At 41.1% G+C, this 18,297-nt stretch overlaps 1 protein-coding gene across 1 annotated transcript in view; it reads right to left on the bottom strand.

Moving 5' to 3' along the window:
- Positions 1-8,748: 8,748 nt before the first annotated feature.
- pcdh15a (protocadherin-related 15a) overlaps positions 8,749-18,297 on the bottom strand; it is a 168,605-nt gene continuing 159,056 nt past the window's right edge. Inside the window, exons 34-38 of the mRNA XM_030772403.1 lie at positions 14,694-14,712; positions 13,852-13,890; positions 13,002-13,075; positions 11,094-11,211; positions 8,749-10,764 (exon numbers count right to left, since the gene is read on the bottom strand). Of these exons, the coding sequence (XP_030628263.1) occupies positions 8,749-10,764; positions 11,094-11,211; positions 13,002-13,075; positions 13,852-13,890; positions 14,694-14,712 (2,266 nt within the window). The remainder of the gene's footprint in view (positions 10,765-11,093; positions 11,212-13,001; positions 13,076-13,851; positions 13,891-14,693; positions 14,713-18,297) is intronic.

Raw genomic sequence — 18,297 nt, 5'->3', positions numbered from 1 at the left:
CACAGGGCCTGAAATAGAGTTCAAACGCGTCACAGTGGACACGGCCACAGACGCCAGCCTCCACCAGACCTCACCCACACACACACACACACACACACGCACACTCTCACATCCCCAGCTACCTTACTGCACTGTGGTACATACAGTAATGAAGTGATGCTCCAAGGCCTTCACCTTGGTCAAATTTGACTAGTCTGTGGAGTTCTGTTCTGACTGACACAACCTGTATAGTAATCAGTGTCAGCTCTTGTGATGGCTCGCTCCGCCATACGTGAAAAAATTGAAAACTTAAGTTTATGGATATATAGTAATTTTGAAAGAATTCACTTTATTAAAATAGGGTTATTTTCAACTCGGTGACACTCTATCAAGCTGTAGACAGATTTAGGCGACTAGTTGCCCATCAGTTTGGTGGCGTTCATACTAGACTCTGAAGAACGTTACGATAAAATTAGACTGAGTAGGAGTTAAACTGTGATTTTTTTTTTTTTTTTTTTGGATGACGTCTTGGACACTTAGTCATGATGATGATGAGGATAATGATGATGATGATGATGATGATGTTGATGAAGATGACGACGCTGAAGATGATGATAATGAAAAAGGACAAAAAGTAACAGTACGCCAGTCCCACTGCAGACCTAGCACTTAGCATAACACAGTAAGACCGAGCATAATGGCGTCTTCACGGTCGAGAATCAGAGAGAAGCTGATTCACTTAAAAGAAAAAAAAGAAAAAAACGTGTCGGTTCACTTAGTTTACATAAAATGTAATTTAAGAGTACAGTATGTTGATTATAAATTACAACTGCACCAAGTACAATTACAAATGCATGTGAGGTTTAACCATCCAGAAATACTGGGCTGAGCTCAATAGCTCAGCTCAGTTTTAAAATGACCCTCCATGCCGGCTGCTTAGCATCCTTCTCCTTTTCATTTGTCAACAGGCTGTTGCTTTTTGAAACGGTCTGAAATGTTTTCCAGAATGATCATTTAATGATAAGCTTTCAAGTTAGCAGCATAAACTGTAACATACTGACTCTTAAGCTGTGTTTGATTAGGGCTTTAAACAGACAAATACTCAAATTGCAAGCTGCAAATTGATGCATGTTTCTCCTACTGTACCTACCAGCCAAACCACAAAATTCTTCATCATTTCACTTTTTATTGCTTCTTAACCAGCCTGCTTTTTTACTGGGAAGACGCAGCCTGAAGACAAGACGTCTTTTCTCTCCAAAATAATGGCAGAGTCACCCCGCGTCCAGATATCCCTGTCAGCTTAAACACAGCCGTAAAGAAAGAAAAGGGAGAAGCTAAGTCAGTCAGACACATATGAAGCAGAGGTTTGGTCTGTGAGACATCAAAGACACACAGATCATGTGACCCCTCTCTTCACAGACCTGTATTGTGGTATAGATGGGTGCCATGCATACATAAATACACATGAAATACAAAACCATGAAACACAAACCCTTTCATTAAAAGTGCTAGACTGTGAACTGTCTATTTTTCAACACACCCAACCTTTCAGGAATAATAAAACGTTTGGGTGGGATGGGACTGTGAATAGCTCCCCTAGATTATTGTGTGTGTGTGTGTGTGTGTATGTGTGTGTGTGTGTGTGTGTGTGCGTCTGTGTATGTGTGTGTGTGTGTGTGTGTGTGTGCGTGTGTGTGTGTGTGCGTGTGTGTGTATGTGTGTATGTGTGTGTGTGTGTGTGTGTGTGTGTGTGTGTGTCTGATTGTCTGTCAGTTAAAATGCAATTTGGGTAAGAGTACATCTCAAAAATAACCACGTACAGGGCAGAAATTATAAAGTACTCCAAACCAACAATATGTACTTTGGGCTGCCAAAAATGGCTTTTTAAAATTGCCTCGAAAATGAAAACATCAAATGGGGCACAAAAATAAACATAGTGGACATTCGAGGTACGTAAATGTCAAAACAAAAACACAAAGTGTCTCTGAATGGATGAAGCTAAACTAGAACCCTGACATCCACGCAATAGCCATTAAGAGTCATTTTACTCCTCAACTACTTATTCAACAATGATTTGCTTTCCCCGCAAAATAACACATTTGCCAAACTCTGTGAACTCTATCAAACTCCACTCACATAAATCCACCAGCGAATACAATTTCAAATTCAAAATAACATCAATAATAGATGATTTTTTTTTTTATCTCATAATATGAAAATGAAGGGGCTCATTAAGTTTCTATTTTGCTTTATTGGAGGACTTTCATGTATCTGTCTCGAAACAAACAGATGGAACGGCTGAAGTCAGGAGGCAGTGAAGACATGATGACACAGGAGTAAGGCCGAATAACCCAGATAAGCCTGAAACAGAGCGCCATTCCAATATAGAGCATTTGGAATGTATTACGCTGACACTCGGGTCAAGAGCTGAAGAGAAAGAGCCTCTTTAAAGTCCTCTTTACAGGCCAATGAACGGTCTCTCCTGATTTAGGACTCTTCTCAAGGACAAGATCACAATGTGTTTCAACAGGATTTTATATCTATATCTTTCTAGTCCCGCAGCTGACTGTATGTCGTTTTCACAGATCTGAAAAAAAATTTCAGCTTTAGAAATGAGGTAGAATGAAAGAAACTGGCATCTCCTGTTTTTGCCTGGGAAAAAAAAAAGACTTGTGCTTAAAGCAAAAAATCATCTTTACTATTGATGTGGTTCTCTCCTTGCGAGAAAATTTGACAAAAAAAAAAAAAAGTTTTAACCACATAGTTATGCCTCACCTCATAAACTGCACTTAAGCCTGTCTGTCATGCACCCTCTAGAAATGTTTTTTTACTCTGGAAACACACCTACACACACACACACACACACACACACACACACACCCCTACGCACACACACACACATGCGCGCGTGCACACACACACACACACACACTCACACACACAAACACGCACATAGACACCTGAGGGTGCCCTCTTACCTTGCAGGATGTATATTTTCACACAAAGAGGCTGACTACAAAATCTGCAGTAATTATAATCATAACTCATCTGATTCAGCTGTAATAGTAGTTCTGGAAGCTGATGTTTAAGAGGCAGTCTACATTTGAAACCATTCAATAAAAGCTCATCTAGCACTGATCAAAAGGTCTGAGATATGAAAGAAGAGGTTGTGTACTGCATTACAGTGCCACACAACTCACCTGAGTGATAACCACCCACCCACACACACACACACACACACACACACACACGCACATGCACATGCACACACACAAACACACACACGCACACACACAGAGTCTGGGAATGGCTGTTATAATCAGCGATGGTGGTCTCTGAGAAAAAAATTCTGTGTTTACCGTGTTTGTATTAGCTGCCCTCACATCAGAAACGAATTATTACAGGAATATTCCCAAAGACAAATATCGCCATGCTATGTGTGAGTCCATTTGACAGGGATGATGAAGGCAGGAATTGGTTTCGGATACACAGAGCTCTAAGGAATGCGATGTTGCAATCCTGAGGAAAGTAAGATCAAAAACAGAAAAACAACAAACAGGAAAACAGAGACTGAATGTTTACATGCTACATTACAACCTGTTTGCAGCCCCCTCCACCATGCACGCACTCTCTCTCTCTCTCTCTCTCTCTCTCTCTCTCTCTCTCTCTCCCTCTCTCACACACACACACACACACACCACACACATACACACATGCATACAACACACGATACACACATTCAATGAGTGCAACTGAAACTTGAGCCATCTGAGAAGATCCATAATTTGGCACGTCTTAAAATATAGGAATTCTGCTACAACTGGATCCATAAAAGACAAACATCTCATTTTTTTCCCAGTACTCTTGCCGGAAACAACAACAACAACAACAAAACAATTTCATTGCTTGACCTACATTTTTGTGGTGGGTATTTCTACGTACTGGATCATGGGAATCCGCATGTTCTGTACTCTGAGTCCTGTATTCCGTGTTGGATACTTGACACATGCCTAAAGGGACATTACGTTTTAAAACACACACACGTCCACAAAAATGATTGTTTCGATTTCATTTAGTCTATTTTAGTACACTCACCGGTTACTTTATTAGAACGCCTACCTTGTTGATGAACCTTCTTGTACGGTTAGAGATTATGGCCCACCTGTTACCATGCACAGTTTGTGTTTGCCATCCTCTAACCCTTCAGCACACACACACACACACACACACACACACACACATACACGCACAATCACCTAAGGACCACTGTTGGCTTTATATGTTGCGTGGCGGACCACTCTCAACCCAGCGGTGACACTGACATGTGTAAGAACTTCAGTAACACCACAGTGTCTGATATGAATCTCATACCAACCTGACATTCACTGTCATGCCGCTACCATGTCAGTGTCTCTGCTGTGTTGACAGTGATCCGTCACTCAAATCTTACCCGGTCAACAGTGGTCCTGTGGTCAGAAACTGATCATTGATAAACAGGGTGGAGAGTGATAGGCTGTCAAATCGGGCAGGGCCATAGAAGAGCTACAGCCTGTAACTGTAGACCTATATAATGTACTTTTATGGTAGGTACAACCTCATTAAGTGGCTAGTGAGTGTAGGTTCAAGTTAGGTGTTTCTAATAAAGCTGACACTGAGTGACTGAGTACACAGGCAGACCATGACTTTGGGAAACGATCAATTTGTCTCCCTCCAGCGGTGAAAAGTACACATTGCAGGATTATTTAAATGAAGACTAGAATAGAAATCAGGACACAAATCTTCATAAGTGTCATCAAACTACAAATAAGAGCACTTTAAGACACTCTCAAACACACATACATAGTTAAGGACACGAGGAAGTTCACTCAGTTACACATGCACTCAGTCACACATGAACTCAGTTACACACGGATCATTTGGCAAGCCAGAAACATGCTGAGCAAGACACAAACACGCAAACCCAAATGTACACACACGCACATACTTTTGTCTTTATATCAAAGTGGGAACTTTCCAATGATATTCATTTCACTGTGATTTAAGATTCACAATCCAGCCATAAACCTAACGATAAATGTACTCACATTTTAAGCATAACTCTGACCAATTTACATACCATGACTGTAATATTTCTGAAGAAAACGGAAAAAAAAAAAAAAACAGTTTACCCAAATGGAGACAAGCAAATGTCCCTGTTAGGCATGTGCTTGTTAAATATTTATGTCCTTATAGGGACATGTGCTTCATAGAATTCCACAAAGACCTAAACCACACACACACACACACACACACACACACACACATATACAATCAGCATAAGATCTAAGGCACGGTCACAGACGCCACCTAGTGGAAGGCCATGTTGAGTGTTTGCTTCGAACTTTATGCCACTGTCCTGTTATCCCTCACAGAAAACATCTCACCCATTTTATAGCCCTTGGAGAATCCCGTAGAAAACGAGATAGTCAGCAGACCTGGACAGAAATTTGATCACACGGCTTTTCACATTCCTATTTAGATGAGAGACAATATTACAGATCGAAGAATAACACCAGTTTTTGGCGTGTGTTTGGCAAGTGTCATCCTCTTCACTCAGAGGCCTCTCCTATGACCGCAAGGCATTCTGGCATTCATCAGACTTTTTCTCAACACTTCTTTACTTAAAAAGGGTTTGGAGGTTTGAGAATTAAGAAATGCTAGAAAATAGTGACAGAACTTGTTTTTGGCTTCTGGAGACTTGTTTGTTAATTATACATTTTTAAGTACGTTACGGATGGTGAAGTACCCGATGATGGGATCATTTTGAACAGGTAAGTGTGAGGTGGAAGAAGAAAAGGAACCAAAAACCTGCAAAAGGTGTAACAGCTAATTACAGAACTTATGGACCACTGCTGTATTTTGAATTTTGTATTTTTCTAAGAGTGTGCACAGTTTTTAACGCATTAAAATTCGACTAGTGGAACCAAGTGGTTAATACTGACGAGTCGAATTTTGATCGCAGAGAAACGTTTGTTGGCAGGTTTTCTAGATGCATTTTGAAGACCGTCATTGGTGCGAAAGGCAGAGGATCTGGGACACAACAGTCCTAAGTCTCACAAAGCCGCTCCGTGAATTAAAAATTTCAAATCTCTTTTAGAGATCAGCGCCAGTCTACGTGGATTGGACATTATCTGCTGAGGTAAAAGATTTGATAGGACTTCATCCGAAAAAAAAAAGATGACATTTTTAGAGAAAACAGTCAGCTAGTCACACAGGGCACAAGGGGGTGATGAGTTTTTAGAAAATCTCTCAATCTTCATCAAGTATGGATTGCTTGCTTCCTCCCTCTCCCTCTTTCTCTCTCTCTCCCTCTCTCTCCCTCTCCCTCTGCCTTGTCTGCTGTCAACATTTGGACAGAAAATACATTCATACCAGGCTGCGCAATCAGCGTTTGATTGACAGCTGAAGATTGTCGCCAAAAGAAGATGGCACACCGCTTGTGCTCGTCAAGCGACTTATCAAGAGCGTTCCTTCCTTGAACGCAGAGATGAAGACTATGCAGAGTCTCTCTCGAGGCAAAAAGAGCGATAACTGACATATTCTAACGACGGCTTTTCACGGTCTGATATCACAATAACGTCTTTTTTTACTGTTAGAAGGACCTGACATGAGCATTGATGAAAAATCAGCATGTTGCCAATTTATTGACAAAACTTATGCATCACATTGTTTTTTTTTTTTTTACTGTACTAATAAAAATGTTAAAAGAAAACCCAAACAACTTTTATAGGCTTTGATAAAAAAAGAAAAGAAAAGAAAAAATCAAACACAGAAATGAGATATAACAGATAGATCATTTTCAGTTAACATAAATTGATTCATTTGATTTCTCTATAAGTAAAGAGCTTCTCTTGTACCATAGACATCTAGTTATCAAAATACATGTTTATATGTTTCTGTATATTTATGTTAATAATTATCTGCAAAATATCTGGGCCATCATTCCCATATATACTCTTAAGGTGTAAAAAATATATTAGTCAAAAACACATTATAGGCCAGTGTTTTTTGTATGGGTTTCCTTATTTGTGTTGGTCAAATGCTAAATGTCTTGGGGGTGGAGGGGGTAGGGTGGGGAGGGGGTAGGGTAGTCTTGTGTGAGTTCTGTGACTAAACTCCTTGAAAACATAGAAATTCTCCCACAGGACTGACTCTCTACCTTTCTCTCAATTTTGCTGATTTTCAAACAACCCAATTATATCCCAAATACAGCCAATCATTAATAACATATAATAACCTCATGTTAAACCCTGATCTTTTGAGGCAAACACTGCTATACAGCAAAGTAATGTATGGGTAACAGCCCTATTTTCAACAAGAGCTTTGATAATATATTTTTAAAAAATCATCAAATTACATAGAGCCTTTTACAAAATATTTATAAATTCGATAACTGTGATCACATCTCTTATTGTGGTTGGTTACTGCTGCATATATAGCACAGACACTGACAACTTCTCTTTTTTTTTCTTTGCTCTTGGATGCTTAGGAAAACATTTAACAACCGAGGATAAAACAAACAAACAAACAAAAAGATTATAACGTCTTAACCAAGAAATCAGAGTTTTGTCATTGGTATATGGAGGTTGTTCCAGGGTCCCATCCAAAGCTCTTCCTCGTCTGACAGCGTGTGGTCACTCGGTGACCCTAAAGTCTCTCTGATCTCCCCATTGTCCACGGATGACTCCTGCTCATGCCCACAGTGCCTCCTACTGTCCGACGATAAATGGGCCTTGGTTATGTTGGACTTAGAACCAATACTATCTGGGCCTGTGGTGTTGGATCCCAGAGAGCCACTAGATGGCCCAGTGTTGAGATTGACATCAGCCGTAGAGGATACAGTTGTACCAGCAGTTCCACTGTCCCCAGTTCCATTTAAAGGAAGGTGCTCCTCGTGTGTGACCCCTAGCTTGTCCAGCTTTTTGAAATGTTTTCCAAGACGGCCTGGCGAACCCAGTTTAAGGTTATTGGGGAGTGGGGAACGTCGAGTCCGGATAATGGTGCCGTTCTGGGCGAGGTAGATGGACCCATTGATGTTGCTGTGGCTGTTGATGTTAGGCGGGCGGTTCCGTTGGACCTCTGGAGCACTGTCTTCCCCTGTAGAACTTGTCTCACACTCCCTTTCCACAACTAACTTGATCCGCTTCTTCTTACCAACCTGGAAACCAGATAAATGGGGAGAAAAGAAAAACATAAAACCATATTAAAATTGTTATGAAACAGACAGTTGCACTGTGTTTCCCCTTAAGTGTAGTAGAGCATGATTAGGAAAGAGTTAACACGAACAAGCAGTTTGAGCAGTGAGAATTCTGCACCAGTGGTTTTATTCTAAATAACTGGCTTCAATCCTAATAAAACTTTTTTTCAAATTATATGAACTTTCAAAACAGGTTGTGAGAAAATGGAAGAGAAGGGGGGCTGTTCAAAAGAAAACAAGCAAACAAACAACACACAACACTCAAAAGCATTGAGATCAAGAAGAAGAATCACTGACACACTTCACTCCCATGCTATTCTTCTTTAAAGTCTTTCAGAAAGTTCTACAAGAAACACAGGTGTACGTGAAATGACAGCAGATATGTAGAAAATTCAATCTGGAGAAAAAAAAGACCCAAGAAAATTCATTCCAGAGCAAAAAAGAATGAAATGCACTCCAAAGGAGAAAAAAAGTAAACATTCACTCCAAATCCATTCAGGTCTTACATCCAAACCTCTAATCTCCCTTCTGCTTTAAAACGCAGTGTCTCCTGATTCTGAGTCTGCATCTGATGTTTCTCCAGTGTTTCCAGAATCTCCTGACTGTCGCGATCCGGCCTCTGAAGCGCTATCTGAGGCCGAACCACTGGCCACAGAAGTTTTGCCAGATGTTATGGCATCTTCATCCACCTCAGTGATGGGCGAGAGTCCTCCAAAGGCTTCATCCGAGCTTTCCGTCATGCTACTGCTGCTCTCTGTGCCATACGGTGTTCCCACATATGGACTTGGAGCCCCTCCGCTCCCGGTTGCCGAAAACACACTAGACCTCCGTGACATCGATCCCTCACTGAGCTCGCTAGCCAACTCTTTGCTCTCTTCTGTATGTTCTTCATCCTCTTCTTCAGATCCCTCCTCTTGGCCTTCCTCACTCTCCTCATCTATGGTATCCTGTGAGGAGCGTGTGAGGATAGACTTGCGGGAGCGTTGACTGCCCCCGCTTGATCTTGAGCTGGTGGTACTCCTCTCGCTGCCTGTTACTGAGCTGGCATCACTCAGCTGACTACTCTTGGTGGAGCCTGTGTCCTCCGCCCTTGAGGATCTTGATCCAGATCCGGCAGACATGGAAACTCCTGATCCTGCCTCCGTTTCACTACTACCTGAAGCACCTGAAACAGCACTTTGTGAAGATCTTATAGAGGACTTTTGCGAACTGATGGAGCTCCCACCAGATGCACTGCCACTCTCACTGATGCTGCCACTTCCGCTACCAGAGATACTACCGCTACCACTCTCAGAAGCACTAGCACTACTTCTGACACTGCTCCGTGCTGTTGTGCTAGACCTTTCTGAGGATCCTTTACTGGTTCCAGTCCGAGACGATTTCATGGACGAGCGAGCAGAGGACATTTCGGACTCTGAGACCGATCCCTTGGATTCCTCGGATGCCATGCTTTTGTCTTCGTCCTCCTCGGATTCCTCTTCGGAGTCTTTTTCGGTGGAAGAGCCTTTCTCCGTGCTGGCCTCTTCTTCAGTCCCTGACTTCTCAGTCCCCGACTCCTTTTCTGTTCCCGATGCTTTCCCTGACTCAGACTCCTCCTCCGAGCCCGACCCTTCTTCCGACTCCGACTCTTTTTCTGTCTCCGACTCTTTCTCTGTCCCTGATTCACGCTCTGTTCCAGAGGCTTTCCCCGATTCAGACTCCTTTTCCGATTCGGATTCTTTTTCCGTACCTGATTCTTTCTCCGTCCCGGTCTCTTCCTTCTCTGACTTGGATTTGCTCTCCTCATCAGACTCTTCAGAATGCTCTTCTGGCTCCGACTCAGAGTCAACTGTGCTCTCATTTGCATCGTCTCGGTCGAGATCAACCTTGAGGTAATCCTTGTCCTCTGTTGAAGCAGCTACACTGCTTCGCTCTGATTCTTCATCTTCATCCGTTCCCTTTTTCTTGCTCTCTGCCTCTGACCCACTCCCACTGGGTTCCGGTTCACTGACGCTAATGGACACTTTTGATTTCTTTTCCTCTTTCTCCGAGTCGGCCACAGATTCTTCCCTCTCGCTGGCCGAGCTTCGGCTCACGCTGCTTTGCGACTTCCGTCTGGCTTGCAGTTTCTTGCTCAGGTTAATGCGTTTCAAGACTTTTCCTAGCTGGCTCTTGGCTTTAGATGGGGCCCCATCAATGAGGCCACCAGGGCTTGGCCCTTCTGCTAAGCTCTCTTGGCTGTCAATGCGTCGTGCCGAAGTCAGCTTAGCATAGTCTTGATCCTTCTTACCTTTCCCAAACATTATAGGGAAAATCTTGGCCTTCTTCCAAGGAGATTTCTGAGGATCGGTTTTTTTCCCTGCAGCCAGCAGCTTGCTGAGCTTCATGACGGACTTCAGTCTCTTTGCAGCCTTGGACTCTTCAGCTGCTGCTTCACCCTCGGCCACAGTGGGTTCTGTGGGTTCTTCCTGTTCGATCTCTCCCTCTGGTGGAATGTCCTGGAATCCCACACGTTTGGGAGGGCCACGCCCACGTCCTCTCCCTCTCATACCTCGCCCTCTTCCCCGACCCTGTTGTAGTAACACCATTTCCTTTAAAACAGCTTGGGAATTGGCATTGACACTTGCTTACAGTTCCTAAAGCACAATTTAGTGTTCATGCATAAACACACATTTTTTTTATGTGATGTCCTCAGGTTAATGTATTCACAAAAAAATAATGAATGAACACATTCACAAAATGTTACACATTTTTAGAGAAATAAAATCTTGTCATGACCTATTGAAAAAAAAAGTTTCCACAAGTTGTGCAGCATTTATTGATCTACCCTGAAGCATAGTGACACCGATGATAAATCCCGGAAAATATCCTTTGTTGAGTAATGAGCATGAATTGGTACCTCTGAGCCATGGGGGCTGTAATAATAACCATCATCTTCCATGACAGCCTCTCCATACTCATCATACATGGGAGATATCAGCTTCCTGCGGCTGCCATACTGAGGATATGGGTCATACCTGGAAACAGAAATACAGTCGGATGAGGTGTGGCTTTGGATTCAAGTTTTAAACACGCAAAACATCACCCACATCGACAAATAGCACGATAATAACAAAACACATGGCACAGGACCCAGGTCCGAGATGTTGAACAGTGGAGGTCAAATGAAATAAAACACATTAAGAATTAAAAATAGCATTCTGATATTATGATATAATTTAATACCCACAGAGGTCTCAGTGAATCTTTGAATGAGGTCATGTATGCAGCGTTCAGATCAAAGCTGCGATTCCACTCATTCAGAATATATAAGAACAAAATACATCATAAGCATTCAGTTTCTTATGAATCGCCGTCGCCAAATAAGTCGCCGCTCCATAAGAAACCCTCTCTGCAATCTTGTTACCTCTTCAACACTTAAGACTTAGAGCAGTACTCTGAAAAGTCTTGATGACCGTAAATCTGCAAAAGAGCTGATAAGAGGCCAAAGTAGATATCACGCTGCACATTATCACACCTTCAATACTCATAAGGTCACCCCTTAGCAACTGATAGACTCTCAGATCCTGGGATTAAGAGATTAAGTACCATTTAAGATGCTCCCTGCTTCCCAAATAGCCATGGATTATAGCCAGTCTGGTCCACTCTGATAGCAACACCTGTTCTGGTTCCAAGGATCTTTCACCAAGCAGCAGTAGAATGTCTTTCATTCACATTCTAACACTTTGTTTAGAGGAAATCTATCTTCCTCATGAAGTATTTTTCTAGTCTTTCATGAAACACAAACTAAACTATCCAAGCACAGATGTAAGATTACAGTTTAATCAAAGTTACTGATTTTAAGTCAGAAACTGGAAAATGCCCAATGGCCTTATTTCGTGATACAAAGTCATGTGGTCATTCAACCTGATGTGATTATGGTGAAGCCATTTCACAACAAACACAATGAGATGGCGCTCAAACCCCAGCTGCATCTGTACTAGAAGATAAATGACTTTTGTTGAATTATTCAAAGAGGTCAATTCTAAAGGCACAGACAGAGCGTGATGTTGTGTTGAGTTAGTCAGAGGTCTGGAGATTATGTTGTGTTGGAGGAAGCCTCAGATCCTAGATGAATCTACCTGATTTATCCATGTGAATTTGTGTGGCACTTACGGAGTTTCAAGCCCTTCATTTTATCAAAGCATCTACGAAGGATCAGAGTGGCTAATGTGAAATCTTAAACATGCAGTTCAGCGAATAGCATTTTCTCAGCATCTGCTCCAAAAGCAAAGTCATTCAGATCTCTAAACACACCATATGGGCAACTATTAGAGCGGGAGAGAATTCAGCACCCATATCACTCTCTCTCTCTCTCTCTCTCAAGATCTTGTGCATTCTTTCTATTATTGCATCTATAAAGAACCACTTTTTGTTTCTCTCTCACTCTCTCTTTCTCTCTCTCTCTCATTCACGGAGTATGGACATCAGAGTTGATGCAGTTGTTCTATTCAAGCCTGAGTAATTGATCTCAGACTTTCAGAGTGAGATGGGTAAACATTAAAGCTGAGAAATTACTGACAGAGAAAGAGAGAGGGAGGGAGGGAGGGGGGCAAAAGAGAGAGAGAGAGAGACAGAGAGATGGAAGACAGAGTGTATTAATGCATAGTTGCCGCACATCATGTATATTTCATAATCTTTGAAAACATTTGCAATCCTGGAGAACCTCTTAGAGTCCAAGAAAGTGTTCATACACACAGATGAACTCATAATAGCTCAAGCAAATAAAAAAGAAAGAAAGAAAAAGAAAACTCCTATACACACTCACCCTTGATCATAATTATAGTAATCCTGTGTGTAGTAGTCTTGTCCAGGGTCAATGCCTGACTCCATAGAGAGGGCCTAGAAAATACAAAGAGCGATAAAGAGAGAGAGAGAGAGAGAAAGAGAAATAGAAAGAGAGAGAGAGAGAGAGAGAGAGAGAGAGAGAGAGAGAGAGAGAGAGAGAGAGAGAGAGAGAGAAATCAATCATGATGCAGAAATTCAGCTGAATGCAATACAGAAGGACAGCACAGCACAGCACTGTGGAATAATAGAAACACCTGCGTGGCCTATTGTTGTGCAGACAGGCCTCATATTGTCAGGTAAATGAGAGCTCGTGTGTGTCCAAAGATCCTTCAATCAAATGTTCAAGAGCAGGGCAGCTAGGAAACCACGAGTGTCTTGGAAAACAGTTTGTCTTATTGGCCATTTCTCTGGCACTCTCTGATTATGGTCAAAAGCAACTAAAATGTTTTGCCGCATAATGTATTGCCTCATCATCATCATCATCATAATAAAAAGTTGTAGTAGTAGTAGTAGTAGTAGTGGTAGTAGTAGTAGTAGTAGTAGTATATTGTTGTTGTTAATGTTGTTGTTTGTTTATTGTTTATTGTACTAATGCAATTGTCTTTGCAAGCGAATACATAGCTGGTGGTTAAACATACAAAAGCAAGTCAAGACAAAAGAAAGGCATTGATCTTTAAATATTTAGGACCAGGCCAAAGTGAGAGGGAAAAAAATACCAATGTACATATTTAGGATCGAGTCAATGCAAGAAAAAATGTACTGATTTTCAGGTGAGTAAAATACATGGAGCAAACTATACACGTGCCATTGGAAATTCAGTGAAATTCTACCTCAGGTCTGAGCAAAGATGGTCTCAACAGCTGTTGTTGCTGAGATAGAGAGAGAGAGAGAGAGAGAGAGAGAGAGGGAGGATAGAAAGAGAAAGAGAAAGTTGGGGAATAAAAAAGATAAGTATGAAGTCAGAATATAAGAGGAATAAAGGACAACTGACAGAAAAGGTGTTGTGACAGGGAAGAAAAGAGAGTAGAAATGATGTCTGAAAAAGCCATCAGCAAAAGTGGACAACAGAGAAAAGAATGAAGTGGGAAAAAAAAAACTGAAAGAAAAAAAAAGACACAAGGAAAAGAAGCAGAGTAAACAACAGAATACTATAAACAAAAACAAAAACAACCAGTAAACAAACAACAGACCAACGACAGAGTGTAAATTCGTCTCTCTTCCAGGGCTAGCGTTAATAGAGTAGAAAAAAAAAAAAGTCAAGAGGTCATGAGATTATGAAAAGGCATGGTCATGTGTTCACTACGAAGCCTGGTAGATTCAGGAGCCGCTATGTTACGTGTGTCTGTATGTTATTTTCTTCGTTGTTAGGGAAAAAAAAAAAAACTAATGTAGGGCAGGCAAAATTGTGCCTTTGCAATGATAAGAGCTTTCAATATGAGCGGTCTGTGTGTTTTCGTAGTAGGGGCGTAAATGTAGCGATAGCTAGCGCTTTATCACTCGTTCCATCTTATTGAGATTCCGGCCTGATTCTCCTCCAGGCACCGCCGGCCAGATTACCACCACGAGCAGCAAGAGGCTTTCCAACTTCAGAATGTACAAAAAAATGACAACCAATAACTAAATAAAACATTTCATTCCAATAGAAAAAAGATAAAAAATAATAATGACATACCTCTCTGCCATATCCACGCCTGGGGAGGGGTTTGTAGGAAAAAAAAAAGAGGAGAGAGAAAGACAGGACGGGGGAAAAAAAAAACATGAATTTTTACATTCATCTAAAAGCATAAGGTAGGATGTCAAGCAAAGGGATTTTATTGCTGTTTTTCATTGCGTACGTTGCTTTTCTGCTTATTCAGCTATATTGTTTTCTCTCTCTCTCTCTAGAGAGAGAGAGAGAGAGAGAGAGAGTGGGGGTACTCTGAACATACATTACCAATAAGGTAGACACTATTGGGCTTCTCTTAATGTAATTACATAACTATGTACCAACACACACACACACATAGCGAGTAAATTGTTCTTAAAAAAAAAGTGTCACCTACTGCACCAGTGCTACACACAAAGCTGGATGGAAAAATGATGGTGTGTAAGATTAAATTGACTGTTTGATGGGTTACAGGGACATTTGTATACATGACCGGGCATCTAAGTGCTACTTAAAGAGCTGCTAGAGGAGACAGATCCTCTCATCACCTAAGGAGACAAAGCATGAGCCACACATACACACACACACAGACACAGACACACACACACACACACACACAGACACACACACACAGAGGGCGTCTGATAAATCAAACTAAGTGATGGTCTGTAAGGAGGGAAAGATCTAGAAGACGGTGTATATGCAAACTGGCCCCGTCCACAGGCGGCTAGACTGATAGGCGTAAAATAATGCTCCGTTAAAAGACACATTAAGTCCACACTGAGAATGGGGGCAGCATTATTTCGTCCTCAGAGAGGGAGCGGATGCAGAGACACAGACATTTGTGTTTTTTATATGATGACAAATTTTCCTGTGTCTTCACAATTTTACCCTCTTCATTTCTACTCTCTGCCTGTTTTGGTGGTCTACTGTATTCACACGTGTAATGAGTAAACAAAGCTAAAAATTAAAACATGCAAACTTTTAAAAACAGTTGTGTATTTGAACATGCGTGTCCTCAAAAGCTACGCTTAATGAAGCCACAGAGATGGTTCTGATTCATCTTTGACCTCTATTTATGCTGTCCTGCAGACTCCTTCGATTTCCATGACAGATGGCCTCACCACAGAGACTCCCATAGTTGTATATCAACGATATCAGATCAGTCAAATGAATTCAGATAAAGGAAGAAAAGGACAGATATAGTAGAAAACAGATGGGGGGGGAGGTTCCACTACCTGTCTCAGCCTGCAAAGGTTACAATTACAGAGGTGAAATAGTCAGTCAGCATACTGCATACGGACTATTTAAAGTAAATATGATCATTGTTTGGCTTTGTTTGCCCAGTTATGGCTTTTATGGCAAAGTCATTTCATGCTGAAGACTGTGTGTGTGTGTGTATATGTGTGTGTGCATGTGTGTGTGTGTTTGTGTGTGAAGATGGGAAGAAAAAAAGAGATAAGGATAGAACATGAAATAACTGTGAGTTTAACATATGATGTACAGCTAAACTGATAGGCCGCCAACATACTAAAGCATCTCATATCCCAGAGGACGTAATTAAGGAGAATTTATATGAGAGAGAAGAAAAAAATCAATGATACCAAATATATCAAATAAAGTAATATCAATGAGTCATAGAAAGAAAGAAAGAAAAGAAAGAGAGAGAGAGAGAGAGGTTTTTGAAAAAAATAAAAGAGCAGAGAATAGAACGGAGAAGGATGTAGAGCAGTAATAACAGAGGTGGAAGAAAGAGGTCAGAGGAAAAATAAAGTTGGAGGTGAGTGATAGTGTTCGTGAGAGGGAGAAAAAAAAACAGAATGGAAGAGGAATAAAGAGACAGATTTAAAGGGAGCTTTTCTTTGTTTCTTTTTTTTTTCGTAATCGTTAGTGGCTGTGGAGGAACAGGGCTGACTGATCGATTGACTAATTAGCTCTCTGCCTGGTGCACGCAGACATCAGAGGCTCAGTTTTCCCCTACCGAGAGCATTTGATTGGCCATGTGAGGAGACAAGTCCCTCTGGGGGCTTTCCTGTCCAACCATAACACAATCTTTCACACATCAAGGCTAAAACCTCTACACAACATTACTCACGGTCTAACAAAACGATTTGCCTTCTTCAGATCGAAGCGACGCCCGTAACTTCAACGAAACACAGTTCACCAAACAGCTAATGTAAAAGCCTTGATGGAGCCTCCTCAGAATTTTTCGCGTAACCGTCAGAGAACCTCAAGCTATGACCCCAACTCAACCTCTCGTTAAATTTTACACATTATTACACTGTATGCTCACGAAAAGACTACATAATGATCTTCAGCGACAAACAACTTCACTAAGTTGACAGCACACAGAATTGTTTTTTTTTTTTTTTTTTAAAAAAAACCAAAAACATAGAAAGTCTCCAATAATTCTCTGTAAAGCCTCCACAAACTTAGTACCAAGCCCTACTCCACCCCTGAAAGAGAAACTGGTTTGACATTGGAAGAAACTGGTTGGCAACACCTGACTAAAGGTTTCAAATGATCTATAATCCAATTTTTGATCCACAGTGACAGCTGAAAATCTATTTCAGCTTTCAGTGGCTTTTATGGAGGGCTGTTTAGAAAAATGGACGAATTGAGAACTTTATTTTATTTTATTTTTTTTTTCAGTGCATCTGAGCGATTTTGTCTCCAGAGGGGGTCTGAAAAAGCTTGGCTGTGTGCTTGTTAGAGACACATACACCTGAATGATGGCAAGGAACAGTTTGGCTGTCACGAACTCCGCAACCTATTAGCTCCATTGTTTGAGCCCAGTGAACTCCTTGACATCTTCAATTCCGGAAATGTCCGAAAAAATTTCTGCAGGCGGCAAAAGCAAAAGGTAAAAAAAAAAAAAAAACTCACAATGTCTAATGCTCTTGTCAGCTTTTGATGGACCTATTGAGTATAGATGGATGTTGAGAGAGAGAGAGAGAGAGAGAGAGAGAGTGAGGGAGAAATAGATGAATGAATGTATTCTGTATTGTGTAATGTACTAGGGAAAAGCCAGGATTGTTACAGAGGAAGTTGACGCTCTTTAGATTGTCTTAAGTAATAACTGTGAGTGATTGAACAGAAGGACAGGGGGTGTCAGAATGAATGTGTAACGTGAATCTGAAAACAGACAGCAGGAAATAAAAAGGCAACAGAGAGGAGAAAGGACACAGACATGCAGTGTTTCACCATCTTTATACATCACCTTAATTCAGCACATTTAACTGGATTGCCACACTTATCATCATTAAAATATTCATCATGATAATGATCGCTATCACCATCATCCTCTGAAGAAATATGCTAACTCGTTAGAAGCATAACCATCACTGCCAACTCTCCCATTTAATGTTTGAAACAACTGTAGTTATGTGAAAATGTGTGGGCTAGGACATAGAAAAAAAAGGGTACACGTCTGAAATGACGACCGTGAGTATAAATTAGACAAAAAAGAACAAACACAACGAAAAGCTTATGACATGAAGAGACACCAAAATGAGAAGAGATGAAAGCTGACATTGACAAACAGAAGGGAGAGAAACAGAGACAGAGTTTAGAATATGGTGGACTGACGGAAAAATTAAAAAAAGAAAAAAAAAAAAAAGCATCTGTTCAG

The sequence above is a fragment of the Chanos chanos genome, chromosome 4 (assembly GCF_902362185.1).
Source record: "Chanos chanos chromosome 4, fChaCha1.1, whole genome shotgun sequence".
Lineage (NCBI taxonomy): Eukaryota > Metazoa > Chordata > Actinopteri > Gonorynchiformes > Chanidae > Chanos > Chanos chanos.
This window is presented reverse-complemented; position numbering and strand designations above follow the sequence as displayed.